This window comes from Gorilla gorilla, chromosome 10, assembly GCF_029281585.2.
Source record: "Gorilla gorilla gorilla isolate KB3781 chromosome 10, NHGRI_mGorGor1-v2.1_pri, whole genome shotgun sequence".
Classification (NCBI taxonomy): domain Eukaryota; kingdom Metazoa; phylum Chordata; class Mammalia; order Primates; family Hominidae; genus Gorilla; species Gorilla gorilla.
This window is the reverse complement of record NC_073234.2, coordinates 115,515,509-115,543,058: the sequence shown is the minus strand read 5'-3', so window position 1 is coordinate 115,543,058 and position 27,550 is coordinate 115,515,509. Positions and strand designations below refer to the sequence as shown.

The 27,550-nt window shown below is 37.4% G+C and overlaps 1 protein-coding gene across 3 annotated transcripts in view; it reads left to right on the top strand.

Annotated features, from left to right (window-relative positions):
* Nucleotides 1–27,550, top strand: part of BLTP3B (bridge-like lipid transfer protein family member 3B) — a 112,562-nt gene that overhangs the window by 34,178 nt on the left and 50,834 nt on the right. For 2 of the 3 annotated variants that reach the window (XM_004053733.5, XM_055358752.2), the window contains exons 2-11: nucleotides 687–849; nucleotides 5,228–5,266; nucleotides 6,299–6,390; nucleotides 10,699–10,888; nucleotides 11,734–11,874; nucleotides 13,402–13,572; nucleotides 20,160–20,340; nucleotides 22,917–23,000; nucleotides 24,594–24,776; nucleotides 26,062–26,180. In XM_004053733.5, coding sequence (XP_004053781.2) covers nucleotides 687–849; nucleotides 5,228–5,266; nucleotides 6,299–6,390; nucleotides 10,699–10,888; nucleotides 11,734–11,874; nucleotides 13,402–13,572; nucleotides 20,160–20,340; nucleotides 22,917–23,000; nucleotides 24,594–24,776; nucleotides 26,062–26,180 — 1,363 coding nt within the window. Of the gene's footprint in view, nucleotides 1–686; nucleotides 850–5,227; nucleotides 5,267–6,298; nucleotides 6,391–10,698; nucleotides 10,889–11,733; nucleotides 11,875–13,401; nucleotides 13,573–20,159; nucleotides 20,341–22,916; nucleotides 23,001–24,593; nucleotides 24,777–26,061; nucleotides 26,181–27,550 lie in introns of those variants that run through there. The other variant, XM_063694232.1, reaches the window with a different exon arrangement.

The following is a 27,550-nucleotide window of genomic DNA, read 5'->3' as shown; positions in this document are numbered from 1 at the left end:
GTGATGGTGAAGTAAGGCATGTTTTACATGGTGGCAGGAGAGAGAGAGAGAGAGAGAGAGAGAGAAACTGCCAAACACTTTTAAATCATCAGATCTTGTGAGAACTCACTCCCTAACTATCATGAGAATGGCATGGGAGAAACTACCCCCATGATCCAATCACCTCCCACCAGCTCCTTCCCCTGACGTGTGGGGATTACAATTAGAGGTGAGATTTGGGTGGGGACACAGAGCCAAACCATATCAGTATTGTATTCATTCTACCTAATTGTATTTTTGTACCCACTACCCATTCCCACCCCTGCTCCCCACCACTACCCTTTCCAGCCTCTGGTGACCATCATTTCTACTCTTGATCTCCATGTGTTCAATTGTTTTAATTTTTAGCTCCCACAAATGAACGAGAGTGTGTAAAGTTTGTCTTTCTGTGCCTGGTTTGTTTCACTTAACTGTAGTGTCCTCCAGTTCCATCCATGTTGTTGCAAATGACAGGATCTCATTCTTTTTTATGGCTGAATAATACTCCATTGTGTATATGTACCACATTTTCTTTATCCATTTGTCGTTGATGGACATTATGTTATGTCCACTCCTATTATATTTTTAGTTCTCTGTATATTTGAAAAAGTGACTCTGGAGTATAGTAACTGACACATAAATAAATGTCAATGTATATTCTCTTTCAGATTTACCAAAAATTTATCTCCTGACAAGATAAATCTAAGTACCCTTAAAGGAGAAGGTGAACTGAAGAATTTGGAGTTGGATGAAGAAGTACTCCAGAATATGTTGGATTTGCCGACATGGCTTGCTATCAACAAAGTTTTTTGTAATAAAGCGTCCATTAGGGTGAGACTTTGATATCTGTGACTTGGTATTTGTGGAAGGCCTTTCATGTTTTCCTTCTATATTTTGGCTCTGTCTTTTAAAATACTTAATTTTAGATAATTCTGTAAAAACATTTTTATTAATATAATTTCAAAAGAAAGATACCTTTGCATAAATGCGTGCCTTATATTTAAAGGCATATATTAACTACTTTATAGATCTTAATTTTTGTTTAAATGTGATTCCATTAATATTTCAAAATTATTAATTTGTTAATAAAATAATTGCATCCATTTGGTACATGTTCAAAGATAATTTTTTCATAAGTTTTATTGTCAAATGGGACAATCTAAACTTGTAGTGAGTTGCTGGGCATGGTGGCTCACACTTGTAATCCCAGCACTTTGGAAGGCCGAGGTAGGCGGATTGCTTGAGCCCAGGAGTTTGAGACTAGCCTGGGTAACATAATGAGACTGCATCTCTACTAAAAATAAAAATTAAAAAATAGCCCAACATGGTAGCACATGCGCCTGTAGGCCCAGCTACTTGGGAAGCTGAAGCAGGATGATCGGTTGAGTCTGGAAGGGTGAGGCTGCAGTGAGTCATGATTGTGCCACTGCACTCCAGCCTGGGTGACGGAGTGAGACCCTGTCTCAAAAAAATTTTTAAAAAGTAGTGAGTAAATACTTTTCAAATGAAGACATGAGAACTAATAAATTTGCAGTTTTATCCCTTTTCTTCATTAGTTTCTTTTTCATTTTGAGATTATTTTTTTGAGACGGAGTCTTGCTCTGTCACCAGGCTGGAGTGCAGTAGTGCAATCTCAGCTCACTGCAACCTCTGCCTCCCGGGTTCAAGCGATTCCCCTGCCTCAGCCTCCCGAGTAGCTGGGATTACAGGCACGCACCACCACGTCTGGCTAATTTTTTTGTATTTTAGTAGAGATGGGGTTTCACCATGTTGACTGAGATGGTCTCAATCTCCTGACCTTGTGATCCGCCCGTGCCCAGCCCATTTTGAGATTTTTAAGGGTCTCTGTTTACAGTTAGTATTATTCCTATTATTATTATTATAACTTGTTATTCTACTTATCTTTTTTTTTTTTTTTTTTTTGGAGATGGAGTCTTGCTCTGTCACCCAGGCTGGAGTGCAGTGGCACCGTCTTGGCTCACTGCAGCCTCTACCTCCCAGGTTCATGCGATTCTCCTGCCTCAGCCTCCCAAGTAGCTGGAATTATAGGCGCATGCCACCACACCTGGCTAATTTTCGTATTTTTAGTAGAGATGGGGTTTCATCGTGTTGGCCACGCTGGTCTCAAATTCGTGACAGGTGATCCACCACCCGCCTCTGCCTCCAAAAGTGCTGGGATTACATTATGAGCCACCGTGCCCGGCTGACCTCTACTTATCTTTAATCATATGTCAATTTGTGTCACTTCTTGGTCTTAAAGATGAGGCTTTGTTTAAGAGTTATCTGCTTAGTTGAAATACTGCACGCTGATTGTTTCCTAAAACTAAAATTTGGGCTCCTAAGGAAAGATTATAGAAAAGTTCCTATATCCTTTGATGGTCACTTTTAATTTTTGTTCTATCCTTTGGAAACCTAAGTGTCTACAAAGACTTGACACTTTCAGTAAATTTTTTTTTATTTCAATAGCTTTAGAGATACAAGTGGTTTTTGTTTACATGAGTGAATTGTATAGTGGTGAAGTCTGGGATTTTAGTGCACCTGTCAGCTGAGTAGTGTATATTGTACTCAGAAAGTAGTTTCATCCCTCATCCCTCTGCTACCCTACCCCCCTTCTGAGTCTTCAAAGTCCATTATGCCAGTCTGTATGCCTTTGCATACCCATAGCTCATCTCACACTTAAAAGAACATGTGGTATTTGGTTTTCAATTCCTGTTACTTCACTTAGAATAATGGCCTCCAGTTCTTTTCAAGTTGCTGCAAAAGACATTATTTTGCTCTTTTTTATGGCTGAGTAGTATTCCATGGTATTTATGTACCACATTTTCTGTATCCACTCATAGGTTGATGGGCACTTAGACTGATTCCATATCTTTGCAATTGTGCATTGTGTTGCAATAGACATATGTGTCCAGGTGTCTTTTTTTTTTTTTAATAGAGTCATGTTTGAAATGAAGACCAGTGTCTTTTTGATATAGTGACTTCTCTTCCTTTGGATAGGTACCCACTCAGTAGTGGGATTGCTGGATCGAATGGGAGATCTACTTTTAGTTCTTTGAGAAATTTCTATGCTGTTTTCTATTGAGGTTGTACTAACTTATATTCCTACCAGCAGTGTATAAGCATTCCTTTTTCATCACTTCCATGCCAACATCGATTGTTTTTCAACTTTTTAGTAATGGCCATTCTGGCTGGAAAAAGGTGGTGTCTCAATGTGTTTTTAATTTGCATTTCCCTTATGATTAATGATTTTGAGCATTTTTTCGTGTGGTTGTTGGCCATTTGTATATCTTCTTTTGCAAAATGTCTGTTCATGTCCTTGCCCACTTTTTAATGGGTGTGTTTTTTTTCTTGCTGATTTGTTTGAGTTCCTTGTAGATTCTGAATATTAGTCCTTTGTCAGACACATAATTTGTGAATATTTTCTTTGTCAGATGCATAGTTTGTGAATATTGACACTCTGTAGGTTGTCAGTTTACTCAGATGATTATTTCTTTTGTTGTGTAGAAGCGTTTTAGTTTAATTAGGTCTCATTTATTTTTGTTGCATTTGCTTTTGGGGTCTCAGTCATAAATTCTTTGCCTAGGCCAACGTTCAGAAGAGTTTTTCCTAGGTTTTCTTCCACAGTTTTTATGGTTTCAGATCTTAGATTTAAAACTTTCATTTATCTTGAGTTAATTTTTGTATACAGTAAGAGATAGGGATCCAATTTCATTCTTCTACATGTGGCTATCGACTTTTTCCAGCACCATTTATTGAATATGGTGTCCTTTCTCCAGTTTGTGTTTTTGTATGCTTTGTCAAAGATCAGTTGATTGTTAGTATTTGGCTTTATTTCTTGGTTCTCTATTCTGTTCCATTGGCCTGTGTATTCTGTTCCATGGGTCCATGTGCCTATTTTTACACCTGTTCCATGCTGTTTTGGTTACTATAGACTTGCATAATTTGAAGTTGGGTAATGTGATGCCTCCAGTTTTGTTCTTTTTGCTTAGGATTGCTTTGGCTATTTGGGTTCTTTTTTGGTTCCATATGAAGTTGAGGATTGTTTTTTCTAATTCTGTGAAAAATGATGTTAGTACTTTGAGAAGAATTGTATTGAATTTGTAGATTGCTTTGGGCAGTATGGTCATTTTCACAGTATAGATTCTTCCAGTCCACGAGTATGGGATATATTTCCATTTGTTTATGTCATCTATGATTTTCCACAGTGTTTTGTAGTTCTCCATGTGGAGATCTTTCAACTCCTTGGTTAGGTATATTCCTACATTGTTTTTGTTTTTGTTTTTTTTTTGTAGTAGTAGTAGTAATTGTAAAAGGGATTGAGTTCCTGATTTGATTATCAGCGTGGTTTTTGTTGGTTTGTAGCAGTGCTACTAATTTGTGTACGTTGATTTTGTAACCTAAACCTTACTGAATTTATTTATTAGATCTAAGAGCCTTTTGGAGGCAAAACTTGGCATTTTTATTACAGGGTATATCAACATTATGTATTTGATGTTTCCTACATTTTATATTAATGGCCGAACTTTTGTATTTGTCTTGAATTATTTACAAAATGATTGCTCAGAATTTTAGGATTAAACAGATTGTTAAGCTCTTCGTTTAAATTATGATATTAAGATTTGTTTTAAGGATTGTTAAAAAAAAGATACTTAAAAGAACCTGAAATTGGCCAGGCATGGTGGTGCGCGCCTGTAATCTCAGCACCTTGAGAGGCCGAGTTGGGTGGATCATTTGAGGCCAGGAGTTAGAGACCAGTCTAGCCACCATATCAAAACGCTGTCTCTACTAAAAATACAAAAATTAGCTGGGCGTGGTGGCACTTGATTGTAATCTCAGCTACTGGGAGGCTGAGGCACGAGAATTGCTTGAACCCAGGAGGTGGAGGTTGCAGTGAGCCGAGATCGTGCCACTGCACTCCAGTCTGCGCAACAGAAAGAGACTCTGTCTCAAAAAAAAGAAAAAAAGAACTTACAATTTCTATTCAAAAGATGTCTGAGAAGATATAGCTAGTAATAATTTCTTAAATAAAATGGATACATCTGATTTCAAAAGTATGAGTGAGTTGCTCAGTTTATTTTGTAGTTTAAGAAAAGTGATTTTATATAATTTGGTGTGTCTGTCCTATATTAATATAACACCTGTATTGATTACTGTTTACATTATTTTCTTCTTAATGATTGATCTTAAATTAAAAATTTTTCATTTGTAGATCCCATGGACAAAACTGAAAACACATCCCATCTGTTTGGTGAGTTCTGAAACCACTTTAGAAATAAACATTTATATATATACATTATCTAGCTACTCTGTTCATAGTCATCTTTTGTTTCATGGAAATATAGTCTGGATTTCTCACCAGTTAGGTTTCATTTTATTTTGATAGGACTCAGGTTTTTCATCCTTTAAATGAGAAGCTTTAACCTTAAAGTAGGAGCATCTTTAAAGTTTTTCAGGTCTAGAATACTGTGTTCTAAATTGGTATAGTATTTTATTGCATCATTTAACTCTTTGTTGATGTACTATGGGATTATTCTTTCAGTAACATTTGATCCAGACTGTCTTTGTTTCTCCTTTTACTGATCTAGTAAATTATGAAATATGTTCTTTAATATACTTTGCTTTTTAAGGAAAGTTGAAGAAAATTGATCATTTGTTCGTTCATTTAAAAAATACAATGATCAAGAACATGAATAATAAATGCTATATATGAAATAGAGAATGAAGAATGACTGGAGTTGTGTTAGTGATGGCGATTGAGGACATTAGATCTTTCTTCAAGGAAAAAAGTATTACCCTGAGAAACAACCTTTTCCATTATGGGAGTGTTTATTTTTTTTCACATTTCCTGCTTATTTTATATTTTCCATAGTTTTGTGTCTCATAGCTCAGATCTTAGATTGCGATAAGCTTTTTGGGGTAGTTCAGTCCTGCTTATTAATATATAATTTCATCAATGAATATATCTAGGAGTAGAGATTCTGTTTTCATGAAATCTGATGATTTCATTAGTTAATGGCTATGTCTTAATTCCCCACCCCCCAACACCTGTAATACACATAGTTTTTCCACCAGATAATAAATGCCTTGAGAACTGATTGAGTGCTTTGTGTTCTTTTTTGGCATTTGTCTTTTTAGACCTGTAGAGAGACACTTAAATGACTCTGCTCACTTTTTACTTTCTTCCTAAAGAAAAATGAAAGAGAAAATAATCTTAAATAATACTTTAATAATATACATAGAATAAATAATCTAATTGTTTATATTTTAACGTTTTTATTAGTCCCTGGATAAAGTAATAATGGAAATGAGTACATGTGAAGAACCAAGAAGCCCTAATGGCCCATCACCAATTGCAACTGCTTCAGGACAAAGGTAAGTGACTTCCATTCATCTGCATGACTGCCAAAGGGAGTTCTTTTCTATAGTCAACTCCGTTATTGGCAGTAACAGCACATTAAAAGAAAAAAAAAAAAAAAGCCTTAACCTCAAATGGCCTCTATTTCAGTCAGCTCTCCCATCAAACATTTTACAATTTTAGTTATATACATTGCAAAGTTGCAGATTTGACTTTTAACTTTCTTTATTCATCTTGCTTTCCTTGCTATTATTAAATAATAGTGATTAACTAATGGCAGAGCAGCAACAGAAAATGGAAGCAGAAGAATTTAGGCATTATATAAATCAGATAGCCTCTGATCAGTTTCTCTACATATCATTTTCTGTGCATCAGTGGAACTTTTATGACTCTTAAGAGTTAAGTTGGGAGGCTGGGAGCGGTGGCTCATGCCTGTAATCCTAGCACTTTGGGAGGCTGAGGCGGGTGGATTCCGTGGACTCAGGTGTTTGAGACCAGCCTGGGCAAAACGGTGAAACCCTGTCTCTACTAAAATACAAAAAACTTGAGCTGGGCGTGGCGCCATGCACCTTTAATCCCAGTTACTTGGGAGGCTGAGGCAGGAGAATTGCTTGAACCCGGGAGGTGGAGGTTGTAGTGAGCCAAGATCGCGCCATTGCACTCCAGCCTTGGTGACAGAGCGAGACTCCGTCTCAAAAAAAAAAAAAAAAAAAAAGAGTTAAGTTGGGCTCGGTGTAGTGGCCCACGCCTGTAATACCAGCACTTTGGGAGGCTGAGGTGGGCGGATCACCTGAGGTCAGGAGTTTGCAACCAGCTTGACCAACATGGTGAAACCCCGTCTCTACCAAAAATACAAAAACTGGGCGCGGTGGTATACGCCTGTATTCCCAGCTACTGAGGAGGCCCAGGCAGGAGAATTGCTTGAACCTGGGAGGTCAAGGCTGCAGTGAGCTGAGCTCATGCCACTGCACTGCAGCCTGGATGATGGAGAGAGACTCTGTCTCAAAAAAAAAAAAAAAGAGTTAAGTTGATGCCTTAAATTACAGACCTTTTGGGTTACTCTAAAATTCATTAAGTTTAAAATGTTTTTGCTTTCCACAGGTTGTATTTTGATAGATGAAAATCAGATGCTAATAAAGCAAAAGTATGGGGATCATTTCATAAAGTCTTTTTGAAAAGTTAGAAGTTACTAAATTTTTAAAAATATGTTGTCTGCTTTTTTGCACTCAGTGAAATTTAAATCTAGAACTATACATGATTTTTCTACAACAGGATTTCTGCATTATTTTTGCGTTCACATCAATTGTTGACGTAGATTTTTAATGTGATTAATGCCTCCTCATATTGCGTAAAATGGCAGCTCTGAACATGTATAGTATTCTAGGTGTTACGTAAAACAATTGAGAAAACTTTTCTTGAGGGTGAATGCATTCGTGTGTGTACACAGACACACAGTCACTTACTCCTGTTTTACAAAGGTTGAGCCACCTTTATGTTAGTGCATGCCATGAGAATACCTACAGTGCATGCCATGGGAATCTAATGGTGATTCATTCCACTTCTAAGAGTTGACTAAAAGCCAGGTTTATCAGATGTGCAGTTTATATTTGGACTACAGATATTAGTGACTGGGAAAAGAGCTTTCATGTTAACTTCTTTGTAATGTAGCATTATCCCGCAACTTCAGATTTTACAGGTTAGATTATGATTTCAGGTTTCATAGAATAGTTGTTGGCCTTTAGGTTGGCTAGAGTCAGAAAGAACTAAAATGAATCATTTTGTCCTTGTGTGCTTAGTATAGTTGATAGTGTTCTTCCTAATTCTTGTTTTTATAGTATCATAAGCTTTATAATTTTGGCTTTCTAATCATGTGATGATTTAAACTATTTAAATCATCCTCATATTTTGACATATGGCAGTATGGTTAATCTATTTCAGCATTTTTCAGACTTGCCTGATTGTAACAGTCATTTAGAGTGCTTATTAAGTCTACAAAGTCTCTGAAGCTCCTTTTCTTGAATTTCTGATTCAGTAGGTCTGGAATGGATATCAATAAAATGAATACATTCATTGAGTGGTGTTCAGAGAAAAAAAAAAAAAATAGAATGTGAATATGTATTTTTGGGTCTCACTCTGTTGCCCAGGCTGGAATGCAGTGGCATGATCTTGGCTCACTGCAGCCTTGACCTCCCAGGCTCAATCGATCCTCCCATCTCAGCCTCCAAAGTAGTTGGGACTACAGGTGCAAGCCATCATACCTGGCTAGTTTTTTGTATTTTTTGTAGAGATGGTGGTCTCCATGTGTTGCCTAGGCTGATTTTAACTCCTGGGCTCAAGCAATCCTCCTCCCTTTGCCTCTCAAAGTGCTTGGATTATAGCTGTGAGCTACTGTGCCCAGCCAAAAAGTCTTTTACATTTTAAGAAGAGTATTAAAAAAAAATTGTGCAGCCCTGAGAACCAGAAAAGGTTTAGAGAATGAGAAGAGCATTTTTTTTAAAATTATTTTTTTATTTTTTTTTTGAGACAAGGTCTCACGCTGTTGTCCAGGCTGGAGTGCAGTGGTGCCATCTCAGCTCACTGCAACCTCCACCTCCTGTACTGAAGCGATCCTCTCAGCTCAGCCTCCCGAGTAGCTGGGACTACAGGCATGCACCACCATGCCCAGTTAACTTTTTTGTATTTTTAGTAGAGACGGGATTTCTCCTTGTTGGTCAGGCTGGTCTGGAACTCCTGGGCTAAAGTGATCCACCTGCCTTGGCCTCCCACAGTGCTAGGATTACAGGTGACAGCCACCGTTACCATGCCTGGCTGAGAATAGCATTTTTTTTTTTAATAATTTATGTGTAACTAGACTAGATTGTTGTGTCTGAGGTTTGTTTTCCCGTTTTTTGTTTTTGTTTTTGAAATGTGATCTCTCTCTGTCACCCAGGCTGGACTGCAGTGGCATGATCACAGCTCACTGCAGTGTCAACCTCCTGGCCTCAAGTGATCCTCCCACCTCAGCTTCCCAAGTAGCTGGGACCACAGACATGCACCACCATGTCCAGCTAATTAATTAATTAATCAATTAGTTAATTAATTTTGAGACAAGGTCTCGCCCTGTTGCCCAGGCTAGAGTGCAGTGGTTTCATCTCAGCTCACTGCAACCTCTGCCTCCTGGGCTCAAGAGATCCTCCCACTGCAGCCTTGTGAGTATCTGGGACCACAGGCGAGTGTTACCATGCTCAGCTAATTTTTAAATTTTCTACAGATATAAGATCTGTCTGTGTTGTCCAGGCTGGTCTTGAACTCCTAGGTTCAAGTGGCCTCCCAAAGTGCTGGGATTACAGGCATGAGCTATCATGTGTGGCCTCTTAAAATATTTTGTGGAGACAGGGATCTTGCTATATTGCCCAGGCTAGTTTCGAACTCCAGGTTCAAGAGATCCTCCTGCCTTGGCCTCCCAAAGTGCTGAGATTACAGGCGTGAGCCACCAGGCCCAGCTTAGATTATTGTTTTAATAAAAAACATTTATTTTTTCAATATAAAAATGAATAAACTGGGCCTGGTGGCTCACGCCTGTAATCCCATCACTTTGGGAGACCAAGGTGGGCAGATCATCTGAGGACAGGAGTTTGAGACCAGCCTGGCCAATATGGTGAAACCTGATCTCTACTAAAAATACAAAAAATTAGCCAGGTATGGTGGTGCATGCCTGTAATCCCAGCCACTCCGGAGGCTGAGGCAGAAGAATTGCTGGAACCCGGGAGGTAGAGGTTGCAGTGAGATGAGATCATGCCACTGCACTCCAGCCTGGGCGACAGAGTTGAGACTCTGTCTTAGGAAAAAAAATAAAAATAATAATAATAGTAATAATAATATGGTGATGTGCAAATTATCTATGTATCTATGTATCTATCTCTCTATCTCTCTATCTCTCTATCTATCTATCTATCTATCTATCTATCTATCTATATTTTTAGACAGAGTCTTGCTCTGTCACCCGGGCTGGAGTGCAGTGTTGCAATCTGAACTCACCGCAACCTCCACCTCCTGGGTTCAGGTGATTCTCGTCCCTCAGCCTCCCAAGTAGCTGAAATTACAGGCATGTGCCACTGTGCCTGGCTAATTTTTTGTGTTTTTTTTTTAGTAGAGATGGGGTTTCACTGTGTTGGCCAGGCTGGTCTTGAACTCCTGGCCTCAAGTGATCTGCCTGCCTCAGCCTCCCAAAGTGCTGGGATTACAGGTATGAGCCACCATCCCCAACCAGAAATGTGCAAATATTAATAGAACTTTTAAAAATTAGTTTTGTCATTAGTGTATTTTATTTTGCTTTGTTTTTCCAGTGAATACGGCTTTGCTGAAAAAGTAGTTGAGGGAATTTCTGTTTCTGTAAATTCTATAGTCATCAGAATTGGAGCAAAAGCCTTCAATGCATCATTTGAACTTTCTCAGCTTCGGATCTATAGTGTAAATGCACACTGGGAACATGGAGATTTGAGATTTACTCGTATTCAGGATCCACAGAGAGGAGAGGTAACATTTTTTTTCTTTCTTTTTTAAATGTTTCATTTAGTGACAAGTAAAAGAGGATGATTAAAAAGATCACATCTCATGGTTGCCTTTTAACTTTGCTTTTCTCTGTATTACTTTTTTTGGGGAGGGTGCGGGGGAGACGGGGTCTCACTCTGTTGCTCAGGCTGGAGTGCGGTGGCGCAATCACGGCTCACTGCAGCCTTGACCTCCCTGGGCTCAGGTGATCCTCCCACCTCAGCATCTTGAGTAACTGGGGCTAACGGCATGTACTACTGCGCCTGCCTAATTTTTGTATTTTTGGTAGAGACAGGGTTTTGCCATGTTGCCCAGGCTGGTCTCATACTCCTGGGCTCAAGCTACCCACCTCCCTTGTCCTCCCATAGTGCTGAGATTACAGGCCTGAACCATTGCACCCAGCTCTCTGTATTACTCTTAATCATTCATTTATAAAATATGCACATTTTAATGTCTTTACTCTAGTAAATCTTTCCATTTAAAGCCCTGTTTTAACTTCTCAACTACTCAGAATTGAATTTTTAAATTCCCCAAACTAAAATATGTTGTTTGTTTCTTGGTAACGTGATTTCATGCATTTGAGCTTTACATTAACTGAATTACTTAGATTAAAAGTATTAACAGCTTTACATATGATGAATATGAATATGAAGATGTGTAATTGAATTTGATGGAATAATGCAATTTACAAAAATAAAAACATGGTAAATATATCTAAAATGTCATGTGAAAATTAACTGAGAATATACATTTGCTTTGTTTTTAAAAATCTACATTTTTCTCATTCTGTTTTCATGAGTAAGTGAAGTTAATCTCTGTGTTCTCCTTAGGTTTTGACTTTTAAAGAAATAAATTGGCAGATGATAAGAATAGAGGCAGATGCCACCCAAAGTTCACATCTTGAAATTATGTGTGCTCCTGTTCGATTAATAACCAACCAATCAAAAATCAGAGTCACACTTAAAAGAAGGGTGAGTCAACAAGATTACATTTTTGATTCATGTGTTAACTGTTGGATTTGACTTTTTGATTTGTGTGTTAACTATTAGTTAACTATAGGAAATTTTAAACAATGTCTTCGGTGAAATATTGGCATATTACCAGTGGCATATTAAAATAATGCAAAATAAAGGGAGGTATAGTTACTCAGATAATATTTATAGAAAACTGGTATAATGTTCTTCAGTCTTAGGTTTAATAGATTTTTCAAAGGTTTTTTGTTGTTGTTTTTATTTTTATCTTATTTTATTTTTTTTGAGATGAGATCTCACTATATTGCCCAGGCTTGATTACGGTGGCATGATCAAGGCTCACTGAAACCTTGACCTCCCAGGCTTAAGTGATTGTTCCACTTCAGCTTCTCAAGTAGCTGGGACAACAGGCACGCACCACTATGCCTGAATAATTTTTTAAGTTACTTGTAGAGATGAGGTCTTATTATATTGCCCAGACTGGTCTTGAGCTCCTGGAGTCATGTGATCCTCCTGCCTCTGCCTTATTTTTATTTTTATTTTCGGAGATGGGGTCTTGCTTTGTTGCCCAGGCTGGAGTGCAGTGGGACAATCCTAGCTCACTGCAGCCTTGAACTCCTGGGCTCAAGGGATCCTCCTGCCTTAGCCTCCCAAGTAGCTGAGACTACAGGCATGCACCACCATGCCTAGCTTATTTTTATTTTTATTTTGTAGAGACAGGGTCTCGCTGTGTTGTCCAGGCTGGTCATGAACTCCTGGCTTCAAGCAGTCCTTCTGTCTTGACCTCCCAAAGTGCTGGTATTATAGGTGTGAGCCACGATGGCTGGCCTAAACATTTTTATTTTTGGTAAATTGAATATATTTCTCAGTTGCCAAATACTTGTTGAACATTTACTGTCTTATAATTTCATTTCTTCTATTGAATCTTTGAATTAATACAAGTAATTATATAATTTATCAGCTATAAATGCAAAATTAAGTTATATAAGTGCTATATAACTTGTAAGGTACAAGGATTTGTCTGTCTTTTGTTACCACTGCATCTCTAGTACTAGGTGATATTCCTTTCATATTATAGGAACTCAGTAAATACTACTACTTTTTTTTTTTTGAGACAGAGTTTCTCTCTGTCACCCAGGCTGGAGTGCAATGGCGCTATCTCTGCTCACTGCAACCTCTGCCTCCTGGGCCAAGCAATTCTCCTGCCTCCACCTCCCAAGTAGCTGGGATTACACAGGTGTCCGCCACCACACCTGGCTAATTTTTGTATTTTTAGTAGCGACAGGGTTTCCACCATGCTGGCCAGGCTGGTCTTCACCTCCTGACCTCGGGTGATCCACCTGCCTTGGCCTCCCAGAGTGCTGGGATTGCAGGCATGAGCCACCGTGCCCGGCCAGTAAATACTTCCTGTGTGAAGGAAGAATCCATATTTCTATTCAAAAACGTTTTGAAAACATTTTTTAATACAAGCGTATTATAAGGTTTATATCTTGGCTTAATTTTATAAAACATTTTTTTTTCCTACAGTTAAAGGACTGCAATGTCATAGCAACAAAGTTAGTTCTAATATTGGATGACTTATTATGGGTTTTGACTGATTCCCAGTTGAAAGCTATGGTACAATATGCAAAGTCTCTTAGTGAAGCAATAGAAAAATCAACAGAACAAAGGAAGAGTATGGCTCCTGAACCTACACAGGTAAGCTATAAAATTAACAGGAAAAATACTTACTTTACATGAAAATAGTTTGAAAATTAGAAGGAATTGTTGGTATTTTCTTTAAGAGATAGATTGTGAGGTTTTGAGTACAAGAATCTTCTTTATCTAGATATCTTCTATGTAATTTTATATAAGTAGTAGCTATCGTATCTGTTAGTGTTTATTCTGTTTAGAGCTCTGTATTAGGCACTAAAGCTAATGATGACATAAAAGTATTCGATGTTTTAATACCTCTGTTTAGGAAGTTAAAAGAGTACAGTTTTAAAACTACTAAAGTAAAAGCAAACGAGGAAAAAACCTGGGTAATTATAGGCAAGAGAGGACGTGTGAGAGTTAACTGTGCAGAGAATCAAAGCCATAAGGAATTGCTGAAATTGAACACATAACTTCTGTTGGAGTTGTCTGATGGCTGGGGCAAGAACAGGGACAAGCATAATGAGCTATTTATCACTTTCTTAAAAGTGATTATTAGTTTGTATGGAGCATTATGAGTTGGTATGGAGAGGAAAAGTTTTTCTGGTCTTTCCCAGTAGTAAGTTCTGAGTACCAGTACATCAAGGTCTTTATAGAAGAGACAGTGATAGTTATAATGGATAATATTTTTAATAATTTTATGCAAAGTATAAATGAATTTTTATATCTACCTCTAGTAAAAACGTAACTAGATATTATAAAATTATACACCTTTGAAGCTATTTCCTTGGAAACAGTGTTATACATCTCAGATATATAGCTTGTTGGTGATCCAGCTTTGTACATGGGAATGGCATACATTTAGGCTTTATTTTTTGAAACAGTCTCCCTTTAGCCCAGCCTGGAGTTCACTGGCACAATCTCAGCTCACGGCAACCTCCACTTCCCAGGTTCAAGCAATTTTTGTGCCTCAGCCCCCCGCGTAGCTGGGACTACAGGCAAGTGCCACCTCGCTGAGCTAATTTGTTTTGTAATTTTGTTAGAGATGGAGTTTCGCTGTGTTGGCCATGCTGGTCCCGAACTCCTGGCCTCAAGTGATCTGCCCGCCTTGGCCTCCCAAAGTGCTGGGATTACAGGTGTGAGCCACCACGCCCAGCCTAGGCTTTCAGTGAATATCACATTGGCATTATCTATTGCCTGCCTACTATTTCCTAAGGTGCAGGGGTAGGGGTAAACACTGATGTAAAAATGAATATCATCTGACCCTGGCCTGAAGGACCTCAGAGAATAATGGTGAGTCAAATATGAAACAAATCTTTGTAATTAGGGGACAGGGGCTCATGTCTATAATCCCAGTACTTTGGGAGGCTGAGGCAGGAGGTTTACTTGAGGCCAGTAATTCAAGACCAGCCTGGGCAATATATTGAGTCCCATCTCTACAAAAAATTTAAAAATCACCCAAGTGTGGTGGTGGTGGCATATACCTGCAGTCCTTAGCTACTTGGGAGACTGAAGCATGAAGATTGTTTGAACCCGGGAGGTCAAGCCATTGCACCCCTGCACTTCAGCCTGCGTAACAGAGTGAGATCTGTTTCCAAAAGAAAAAAGAAAAACAAACAAATCCCCAAATCATTGTAGTTCAACATAAATGTTAGCATGAAGAAGTAAGGGAAAGGGTTCTGTGTAGGGACTACAGAAACACAGAGAGGTTTTAATTAATTGCTTGCAGGGTGTGGAAAGGTTTCACAGAGAGGTTAATAAAGTTACGTCTTAGAAATGAGTAGCAGTTCACAGGCAGACATAGGGAAAAGGCATTTCAGAAGAGACAATAGAATCTGCAGAAATATAGTATTTTTAAAGATCATGATATTTTCTGGTAAAGATAAGAAATTTGGTGTTACTAGAGTAGCGTTTTTAGGAGTGAGGTTCAAATGCCTCAGGATATATTACAATTTTCCAAGTTTTATATTTTAAAGAAATTGAGTTCCACACATTCCACCTTGATGTGTATTCTTTCTTAAACTTGATCTGCCAGAGAATATGGTTGCATTAAGATGTCAGGCTGGTTTTCCCTTTCCATAATGACTCTAATCCTACTTTATAAATGAAAGACATTATTACTCATCCTCAGTCTTACTAGGATGGATTTGAACAGGAAGGGGGTAAAAACTCCTCTGGGAAACAAGATAGAGTGGCAATTTGAAATATTGCTATTCATGTTGGAAATTTCTAGCCAGATGATTTTTAGTTGTTTTCAACACATGTGAAGGAAGATCAAATAATTATCAGCTATTAGAGATTATTAATTTTTTTATAGTAGATCACTTTGTGAATCCTGGCAGGTAACTCGAAGGCATTGAAAGAATTGAGTCACATGGCTAAAACAAAACTGCTTTCCTTCCAATCTGTCTATTTATGTGAACAAGGTCTTCTAGAGCCTGTAGCCATAAAAACAAATAAACAGATATAGAATTGAAGGTAAACTCTGTATTATTCTACCAATAAATTATTCTTCCATGAGGCATCTGCAGAATTCTCTGGGGGACCTGATTTTAAACGTTTGGCAAACAGACCACTGGGCCCTAACATAGAATAGTTTTCCTGGACTGGTAGCTCGAGTTGAAACAAAAGTTTGCAGTGACTGTATATGAAACATGTTGTATAATGTATTGAAGAATTTGGACATTTTCCTATGGGCATTTGGGAGCCAGTGGAAGTTTTTAAGTAAGTTGAGGATAAGAAAGAGAGAAAAGTTCAGAACTTTAGAATGACAGTTGGTAGTACCATTAGCCAATAAGGGAAGGCAGAAGGAAGTAGATTTAAGGGAGGTGAGGGTAAGAAAAGTCATTTTGAAGCTGAAAAAGTATAAGGAAAGAAGTACAGGAGACTATTTTATAATATTACCATCATAGACATAAATACTATTCTGTTAAGACTTGCAAGGAAGATTTTGGTAGCTTAGGTTGTGATTAACAGAGATGGCAGTCGTAGTTAAAGACTAATAGATTGAAGGTTGATATTACTATATAGCTCTTATAATATGTGGATATGTTTATATAAAATGGAATATGGATTAGAAAACTAGATACATATCTATTAGGAAACTAGTAACAAGGACAAAATTTTGTAATCTCACTATGCTAATAAAACCTGTGCTACCATTTTGAGGTATTTTCTTATAGGTTTTTGCCCCAGCCTATGTACTTTTTCTTAGTTGTAGTTAGTATTTTGAGGTATTTTCTTACAGGTTTTTGCCCCAGCATATTTACTTTTTCCTAGTTGTAGTTAGTGGGCATATGCAAGTTTCTTCCATGTCTTTAGTCTTTGTAGCTATTATGTTTTGTTGCTCCATAATATTTTATAGTGGATATACTTAACCATTACCACAGAATTGCTTTCTTGGGTAGTAGTTATCATGTCACTACTTCAGATATCACACAGAATGTCCTAATCTGATTGTTTCAGGTCCCAAGACAACGTGTCAGAAAGTGAATTAGTTAACAGTGTTTCTTTGCTCAACTTTACAACTAGGCAGTTGTTTTCTATTATAAGTATTTGCTTAGCTTCATTTTATTCTTCTGTAAAAGAGAAGGAAGACTATTTTGAAAATTAAGAGTTATTAACATTATTCATAGGGGCCAGGTGCAGTGTAATCCCAGTACTTTGGGAGGCTGAGGCAGGCGGATCTTTTGAGGTCAGAAGTTCAAGACCAGCCTGGCCAACATGGTGAAACCCCATCTGTACAAAAAATTCAAAAATTAGCCAGGCATGGTGGTGGGTGCCTGTAATCCCAGCCACTCAGGAGGCTGAGGCAGGATAATCTCTGAAACCTGGGAGGTGGAGGTTGTTGCAGTGAGCTGAGATTGCACCACTGCACCCTGTCCTGGGCGACAGAGCAAGACTCCGTCTCAAAAAAAAAAAAAAAAAAAAAAGATTTGGCCAGGCGCAGTGGCTCACGCCTGTAATCCCCGCACTTTGGGAGCCTGAGGCGGGTGGGTCACCTGAGGTCAGGAGATCAAGACCATCCTGGCTAACACGGTGAAACCCTGTCTCTACTAAAAACACAAAAAATTTAGCCGGGCATGGTGGTGGGTGCCTATACTCCCAGCTACTAGGGAGGCTGAGGCAGAAGAATGGCATGAACCCGGGAGGCAGAGCTTGCAGTGAGCCGAGATCATGCCACTGCACTCCAGCCTGGGCAACAGAGCGAGACTCCATCTCAAAAAATAAAATAGAATAAAATACAAAATTAGGGTCCAGACGCTGTAGCTCACGCCTGAAATCCCAGTACTTTGGGAGGCCAAGGCGGGCAGATCCCAAGGTCAGGAGTTCGAGACCAGCCTGTCCAACGTAGTGAAACCCTGTCTCTACTAAAAAAATACAAAAATTAGCTGGGCGTGGTGGTGGGCGCTGTAGTCCCAGCTACTCTGGAGGCTGAGGCAGGAGAATCGCTTGAACTGGGAAGCAGAGGTTGTGATGAACCGAGATCATGGCACTACACTCCAGCCTGGGTGACAGAGTGAGACTCTGTCTCAAAAAAAAAAAAAAAAAAAAAAAAAAATTAGCCAGGCGTGATGGTGCATGCCTATAATCCCAGCTACTTGGGAGGAAAATCACTTGAACTCAGCAGGCGGACGTTGCAGTGAGCTGAGATCATGCCACTACACTCCAGCCTGGGTAACAGAGTGAGACTTTGCCTCAAAAAAAAAAAAAAGGATTATTCATGAGGCAGAGAGCTTATAGTGGCCTATTTTTTTTTCTTCCAGAAATAGCATCCAAAAACCTGACTTTACCATAGTATTAAGAAAAAGGTTTGTAGGTAGATAAATGTTTATATTTTTATTTTTATCAGTATTTATCTTGATAAGAGAGAAAACATAATGAAAGAAGTACTGGAGAGTATTTTAAATAGCACCATCATAGACATAAATATAGTCTTGTTATAGCTTTGAAAATGGGAAAAGCAGGAGAAAAAGTGTTTGACATCAGTTTAACAATTAATAAAGTTTTCTGGAGTCTATAGTATTTAACGTTTTACAGCTATATTTCACTTTGTTTCTTTACTTACCTTGGGCTGCAGTCATTTTCATGAAGAGATTCTCATTTACTAAGTATACTTTGCAGTTCTTTTACAGTATGATCATAGTTCTTCATAGATGTAATATGTGTAAATATATATACATGCAAAATACATATACTTTGATTTTCTTTAATTATCTTTCGTTAATAACTTGTTCTAAATTTGAACATTGTTAATTTTTAAAGTGGAAAATTTGGTCTTCTTTATCATAATTATTATAAAAATTCATCTACAGTTTTGTGGTTCATATGTCAGATAATCTTACATTATAGTTATGTATACAAAATAATTTTAGGCTATTAGAGGTTCATATATATTTTTATATATCAACAGGGTTCTATACTATTTCTCTTCAGGGAGAAAAATATTTGAACTCACAACCTATTTATAAATCCTGTTTCCTTTCTGGCTTCTTTAGTTATTCAAGTTCAAAGGACATACCACATCTTTTAGGAGAGGCACCAGAGCACTTAGAATACTAAATAATATCACAGGGGCTTCTACAAAGATGTGCTTTATTTCTATAGGATATCATATTAGTCCCTTTTCACGCTGCTGATAAAGACATACCCGAGTCAGGGCAATTTACTTACAGTTCCATGTGGATGGGGAAGCCTCATAATCGTGGTGAAAGGCAAGGAGGATCAAGTCCCATTTTACATGGATGGCGGCAGTCAAAGAAAGAATGAGGAAGCTGCAAAAGCGGAAACCCCTGATAAACCATCAGATCTCGTGAGACTTATTTACTACCACCAGAACATATGGGGGAAGGCACCCCCATGATTGAATTATCTCCCACCAGGTCTCTCCCACAACACGTGGGAATTGTGGGACTACCATTCAAGATGAGATTTGGGTGGGGACACAGGGCCAAACCATATCAAATATATAACAGTGTATACAGGGCCCACATTTGTTTTGTTTTTAATATATATAATATTCAAATAAACTGCCTTTAAGAGTTAACTACATTTTCTAAAACAAGGGCTATAAATATGTTAAATATAACTTCAGATATTTACTGAGATATATTGGGTTCATATTTGATTTGTGTATAGTTTTACAGTTTTTTTGTTTGTTTGTTTGTTTGCTTTTGTTTTTGTTTTTTTGAGATGGAGTCTCGCTCTGTTACCCAGGCTGGAGTGCAGTGGCACAGTCTCAGCTCACTGCAGCCTCTGCCTCCCGGGTTCAAGTGATTCTCCTGTCTCAGCCTCCCAAGTAGCTGGGATTACAGGCATGCGGCACCACGCCCAGCTAATTTTTTATATTTTTAGTAGAAATGGGGTTTCAGCATGTTAGCGAGGCTGGTCTTGAACTCCTGACCTCAGATGATTCGCCTGCCTCGGCCTCCCAAAGTGTTGTGATTACAGGCATGAGCCTAGTTTTACCGTTTTTAAATTTTAGTTTTATTCTTAGGCAATTCAGAAAATATTTTAGGGAAAATATATTATTGATGAAAAATAAGATGTACTATGGTTATTTTTCATGACTTTTGACTGAAAATACTTAGATTTTTGTGTGAAATTTCTAGTATTTAAATTGGCAGTGATAAGGCAGTTTCGAATCTTTTTAGAGCTCTACAGTAGTCGCATCTGCCCAGCAAGTGAAGACAATGCAAACTTCAAATGCTCCTGATGTAAATGATGCAATTGTGAAACTATTCAATGATTTTGATGTTAAGGAAACCTCCCATCATTTAGTGATTTCTCATCTAGATCTACACATATGTGATGACATTCATGCTAAAGAAAAAGGTAAAATAACTTGCTTATTTCAAACTATTTTGGTTTTTCTAGAATTGACTACAAAACTGGATTGTTTATTAAATCTGTTGTGTAGGATGTCCTGTAAGATAATTTGTCATAATTGTGTTCATATGAATATATAGATGAAAGGCACAACTGGAAGCATATATTGGTACAAAATTTTATTTTGCTTTAGCAGTACTTTAAGCTTAATTATTTGTTAGCTGTCAATGCTAACAATAAAATTAGCTTTAAAAAATCAAAGACTGAATAGATGATCCTTAGGAGGATGATGAAATATTAGACTTGCCTGTGAATTAACTTTTTCATAATGTTGAAATTGTCTCCAAATTAAATTTTAGTCCATACTTAATTCATAATTATTTGTAGATGTGTTTTCAGCATTGCAGTTTTTCTACCTATTTTGAATAGAAGCACAACTGTGCAACTGTTTAACGTATTTTATGGCCACCTCTCTTCCCATCCTTCCAAAATTTGATTAGGAAGCAAAATTCCAGTTAGGAATTTTCTTTTAGTTTTTGTCCCTGTTATTTTTCCTTATTTAGTAGACGTAGTTCTGTAATCTAGGCGCTGGGCGTTTTTGTTTCTCTGCTGGAGAGCATCCCTGGCCCAGAAGTGTTGGGGGTGAGTTCAGCAGGTAGGCCAACCTTAAGGACTATAATTCTCAAACTTTGGTGAGCGTTAGAATCAGTCTGAAGACCTTTAAACAATAGAGTTATCTGATCTCTGTGCCTCAGATCTGAATCAGGATCTATATCTACAAAAATTTTTGCCATGTGTTTTTAAGCTGAGAAAGTGAATATTGAGACCCTGGATACTTAGCAGTAGAAGTTACCCTGCCTTCATTAGACAAGGCAGCCTAAAAGGTTCCAGCCTAAAAGGTTGGAGGGGCAAAGGTGAGGAAGATTCGGGGTTTGTGGAGGGATTTGTTATCTTTTGTTCTGACTACCATTGTGTCATTTGACTTATAGTTAGCATCTTTTACTTTAGAGATTTGAAAGGAAAATCCAAAAAAGTTAGAACAAACCAAACTAAGAAAATGAGGTGGTCAAGATTAAGTAGTAAGAATGAGAATGGAGAAAGTGTTTTCTAAGGCCTTACATTCCTCACTATTCCCTGATAGAATAAATTGAATGATTTTATTTAGGAAGAAAACATTTTCACCAAAATATCTCCTTAATAGTACAGGTCTGTAATCACTATTGTGAAATCCAAAAGGCTCTGAAATATTACAAGTTTGTGAAAAACTCATTTGGTGGCAAAACCTGACTTATACCAATACATTTTTCTTATTCTTTGCCTGCTTCCTATAAATATTTATGTTTTGCTGCAGAATTGCTATTTTTATTAGTGCTGCCTCAGAACCTGCTGAGAGTGTTGCATGCTATATCCTGTATATACCATATCATATTACTGTCGTGAAATCTAAACATTTCTGAATTCTGAAACATTTGAACATTTGGCTTTCCAAAGGTTTTACGTAAGGGATTGTAGACCTGTGCTGAAAATTCTACTAGTTGAGATAAATTGGATTTTACAAATTAATATAGGGAGTGTATACATAGCTATGTATGTATGTAGTTAGTATTTTTCTTTCTTCTGATTGATTTGCCCATTTTGTTTTAAAATTTGATTTTTATGTTCACGTTATACCAATTTGTAATCTACTTTTGATCTTACTATAGCTGTGTGACTTTGGACAACTTACCTAACCTAACAGACTTTTAATAATTTCCCTTCTTTTTTTTTTTTTTTTTTTTTTTGAGGCGGAGTCTCACTCTGTTGCCCAGGCTGGAGTGCAGTGGCTCAATCTCGGCTCACTGCAACCTCTGCCTCCCAGGTTCAAGCGATTCTCCTGCCTCAGCCTCCCAAGTAGCTGGGACTACAGGGGCGTGCCATCATGCCCAGCTAATCTTTGTATTTTTAGTAGAGACGGAGTTTCACTATGTTGGCCAGGCTGGTCTCCAACTCCTGACCTTGTGATCCACCCGCCTCGGCCTCCCAAAGTGCTGGGATTACAGGCGTGAGCCACCGCACCCAGCCTTAATTTCCTTTTCAGTAAGAGGTAGGATGATATGGTGTAGTGTTCAAGATTTCCTGGGTTCAAATCCAAGCTTTGCACTTAACTAGCTGTATGTCCTTGGCCTCTTTGTGCCTCGGTTTCCTTATCTTGAAGATGGGGATAATAATGATTGTACCTATCAAATGCTGTTGTTATGAAAACCAAATGAGTAAGTTTACCTAAAGTATTTAAAATAATGCCTGACATATGGGGAGGCCTTGTCAATATAAAAGTTCTGCTAGTATCATCTGTGAACTCTACCAGGGCAGGGATTCTGCTATTCTTATATTCTTACCTTTTATCCTGGTGCCTTACAAATGAGGGGGGCTCAGTAAATACTCATTGGATTGAATTATATTTCCTAAAATCCTTAATGTGCTGTCATAAAAGAGAGACAGTTATTACTATTTGGACTCCAAGTATGCTAAAATTTTTCTGTGGTAAATTAAATCTTTCTGATAATTGACTTAATATTCTTTTCCCTTTTTTTTTTTTTTCCCAGAGTCAAACAGACGTATTACTGGAGGGGCAATGCAACTCTCTTTTACACAGCTAACTATAGATTATTATCCTTATCATAAAGCAGGTGTGTATAACAGCTTCTTTAAAAGATATGTGTTGTTTTCAAATTATATAGCTAATTTATTTAGTTTAGTTTTATTTTGCTTTTATTTGTTAACAAGAAATGAGATGAAGAGATTGGTATTTTTCTCCTGGCAGTATTTCATTAAGAAAGTAGAATTGCCGTGGAATATAGTCATACAGTGTATATTGAGATTTATGTAGATTTTTAGAAATCATAATTTTTAGAAATTGACAGTTTTCCAAATAACCAATTTAAAACTTAAAAAAAAATCAGGGTACAGAGGACATGTGTTTGTGCTGTTTTGTTAGTTGTGACCAAAACAAGTTATTAATGTTTTAAATTTTTAAATGATTTATATATTTAAAAATTAGAAAAGAGTATGAAGCTAAGAATAAGAGTATGTTTAGCTAAATTATAGGATTCCAGATTTCATAGGCTCTTAACAATCTGGTATTGGTAGATTCTTTCTCCCAAATAATGAAAAGAAAAAAAAAAGTATGATTATTGTGACCAAATTAATTTGACCTTATACCATTTTTGCCTTTTGTTAGTATTTAGCATTCACACAAGTGAGAAAAACCAAACTAGAGATCATAGAGTTTTCCAGGACATTTAAAAAATGGTAAAGTTTTTCTGTTCACACATTTTTGTTTACACATTTTTTTTACCAATGTTTGCCATTTCTACGTTGGTACCTGATTAAATTTAAAAGTTGTACAATTTTTTTTCATTTTAAATTTTCATTGCCAACATTCAATATAATAATTCTCTTTTGAAGGATTTTGTCTTATATACTATCCTCCTGACTCATAAATTAACTTACAAATGCATAAAATTTTTAACTAGATATTTATTTTTGAAGAGGTGTGAAACATTCATAGAGTAGATTTTCTTTTTTTTTTTTTGATCCAAGGCCTCACGAGTGCAGTGGTGTGATCACTGCTCACTACAGCCTCGACCTTCTGCCTCAGCCTCCCAAAGTGCTGGGATTGATTACAGGTGTGAGCCACTGCGCCTGGCCTGATTTTATTGTCTTAACCCTTTTATGTGCATTTTTCTTAGTTGCTACAGAGAAGCCTAATAATTCTGATTATATATTTTTCTTCCAAAAACTAACTATGGCTGAGTACATCTTGAGAAGTTTTATTGGTTTCTTAAATGTTTTAATCATCATCATCTTATCATTTTTGTGGTTTAGGTTTTTGTTAGTTAACTTGATAACACATCTTTGAAGAAAGGATTCTATTTATTTGATAATATTTTCTGGGATTCAGTTTGATGCAGGTTTACCAGGTAATTGAGCATCCAGTGAAGGGTGACGAGTCACATGGCTTTAAATTGAATCTTAGTGATTTTCTACTAAGAGTGGATACTAGATAGAAACTCCTCCAGATGATTTGCTTTTGACATTCTTTCCCTCTGTTTCAAATGTTTTACTCATATTTCGAAATTACACGTAGGTGAAGCCTGTAAATTTTTCAGATATCAAAGTCTTTCTTGAATAAACGACTAAATCTCATTGGAAGCATTACTATAATATAATAAACGAAAGTTGTATATTTTTCAATGAAATACCTGTTGTTCATTTTACAGGAGATAGTTGTAATCATTGGATGTATTTTAGTGATGCAACCAAAACAAAAAATGGATGGGCCAATGAGTTATTGCATGAATTTGAGTGCAACGTTGAAATGCTTAAACAGGCTGTGAAGGATCATAATGTAGGTTCACCTCCTAAATCCCCAACACATGCCTCTCCCCAGCACACACAAACAGGTATTTTACCTATAATAACATTATAGCATTCCCCTAATATTAAGGGTGTTTGCACTCTGTGTGTGTGTGTGTGTGTGTGTGTGTGTGTGTGTGTGATCATAGTATTTCCTGTAAATGAGTATTTTTTTTTTTTTCTTTTTAATGTAGAGATGGGGGTCTTGCTATGTTGCCTAGGGTAGTGGCAAACTCCTGGCCTCAAGCGATCCTCCCACCTTGGCCCTCCGCAAAGTGCTGGGATTACAAGTGTCAGCTACCATGCCCAGCCAAGTATTTTTTTTTTTTTCTCTGCTTCCCGGGTTCAAGCGATTCTCCTGCCTCAGCCTCCTGAGTATCTGGGATTACAGGCACGTGCCACCATACCCAGCTAATTTTTGGATTTTTAGTAGAGCCAGGGTTTCACTGTGTTGGCCAGGGTGGTCTCAAACTCCTGACCTCAAGTGATCCTCCCACCTCAGCCTCCCAAAGTGCTGGGATTACAGGCGTGAGCCACCACACCCGGCCTAAGCCAAGTATTTTTAATTAACGTCTAAAACCCCTGCATCCTTTGCTCAGAGCAACATAGGCTTGTGGACCAAAGCACTTTTAAAATTAATACAACCAATAATAGTCACACCCAGGTAGAATTTTTCTAGAAGATTTTTTTTTTTTTTTTAGTCAACACATAATAATTGTACATATTTATGAGGTACAGTGTGATACTACTACTTTTTTTTTTTTTTTTTTTTGCTGGCCCAGTAAGGATTGAAGTGTGATATTTTGATACATGTATACAAACGTATAACACTAAAAGCAGGGTAATTAGCATATTCGTCACCTCAGACATTTGTTATTTCTTTATGGTGGGAGCATTCAAAATCTGCTCTTACTAGCTATTTGAAAAAATAAATTATCAATTATAGTCACCCTATAAATGCTAGAATTTACTTCTCCTATCTAGCTATACCTTTGTATTCACTAATCACCCGTTGTCTGCCCCTCCCCTTCCCTCCCCCATACCCTTCCCTTTCTACTTCTATGTAAATATGTCATTTTTAACAAGAGTCCCATTCCAGAGTTTTTGTAGAAGACTAACTTAAATGTGACATGTGTGATTCTTCTTAAAAGAATAATCATCACAATAACTTACATCCTGTATTACTTTATAATTTATAAAGTATGTCCACAAATATTATCTTGTTTGAGAAGTTAGTATTCACATATATTTCTGGTACCTGCCTTAATAATAAAAGAGTGACTGTTAAAAATAATTTTGCAACAAATTGAAAGGAGTTTTTGTTTCCAACAGAGAAGGACTACCCTCTGAAAGGGACATGCAGAACACCTTCAGTATTATCTCAACAATCAAAAGCTAAGCTAATGTCTAGTTCTGTTGTGGTTAGACTTGCAGATTTCAATATATACCAGGTATGTTTTCTTTTCCAATTAAGTTTTCTCATAAACACTTTAGTATCTCATCTAAGCAACTTAAATAACAAATGCTACCATTTTATTTAAAAAATCTTTACAAGGTTTATGAAATGGCCATATTAGATGGCATAGAAAATATCAGTTTATTAATTTTTGATTATATGGTTACTCAGTTAACCAAACTAACTTTATAGGCACAGTCCTTAAGTTTGCCTAAATGCTTCTGACACAAAACAGCATGTTCTCGTACAAAAACAGATGCATAGACCAATGGAACAGATTAGAGAACCTAGAAATAAAGCTGCACACCTACAACCATGTGATCTTCGACAAAGTCGACAATAACAAGCAGTGGGGAAATGCTTTCCTATTTAATAATGTTGCTGGGATAACTGGTTGGCCATATGCAGAAGATTGAAATTAGACCCTGTTGTTTCACCACACACAAAAATTAACTCAAGATGAAATGAAAGACTTAAATGTAAAGCCTGACACTATAGAAACCCTAGAAGACAACCAAGGAAATAGAATTCTAGAGATTGGCCTCGGCCAAGATCTCATGAGGAAGACTCCAAAAGTAATTGCAACAAAAACAAAAATAGGCAAGTGAGACCTCATTAAAGAGCTTCTATACAGCAAAATAAACTATCAACAGAGTCAACAGACATCCTACAGAATGGGAGAAAATATTCACAAATTATTCATCTGACAAAGGTCTTAATATCCAGAACCTATAAGGAAATTGAATCAACAAGCAAAAACCAAACACCATTAAAACGTGGGCAAAGGACATGAACACACACTTCTCAAAAGAAGACATATGTGCAGCCAACAAGCATATGAAACAATGCTCAACATCACTAATCAACTGAGAAATACAAATCAAAACCACAGTGAAGTACCATCTCACCCCACTCAGAATGGCTGTTATTAAAACACAAAAAAATAGATGTTGGTGAGGTTGTGGAGAAAAGGGAATGCTTATACACTGTTGGTGGGAATGTAAAATAGTTCAACCACTGTGGAAAGCAGTTTGGAGTTTTCTCAAAGAATTTAAAAAAGCACTACCAATTGACCCAGCAATCCCATTACTGGGTATATACCCACAGGAATATAAATTTTTCTACCAAAGATAACGCGCACTTGTATGTTCATGGCAGCACTATTCACAATAACAAAGTCATGGAATCAGCCTAGATGCCCATGCTCAGTGCAGTGGATAAAGAAACTGTGGTACGTATACACCACAGAGTACTGTGCAGCCATGAAAAGAATGCAGTCATGTTCTTTCTAGCAACATGGATGCAGCTGGAGGCCATTATCCCAAGTGAATTAATGCAGGAAAAGAAAACCAAATATTGCATATT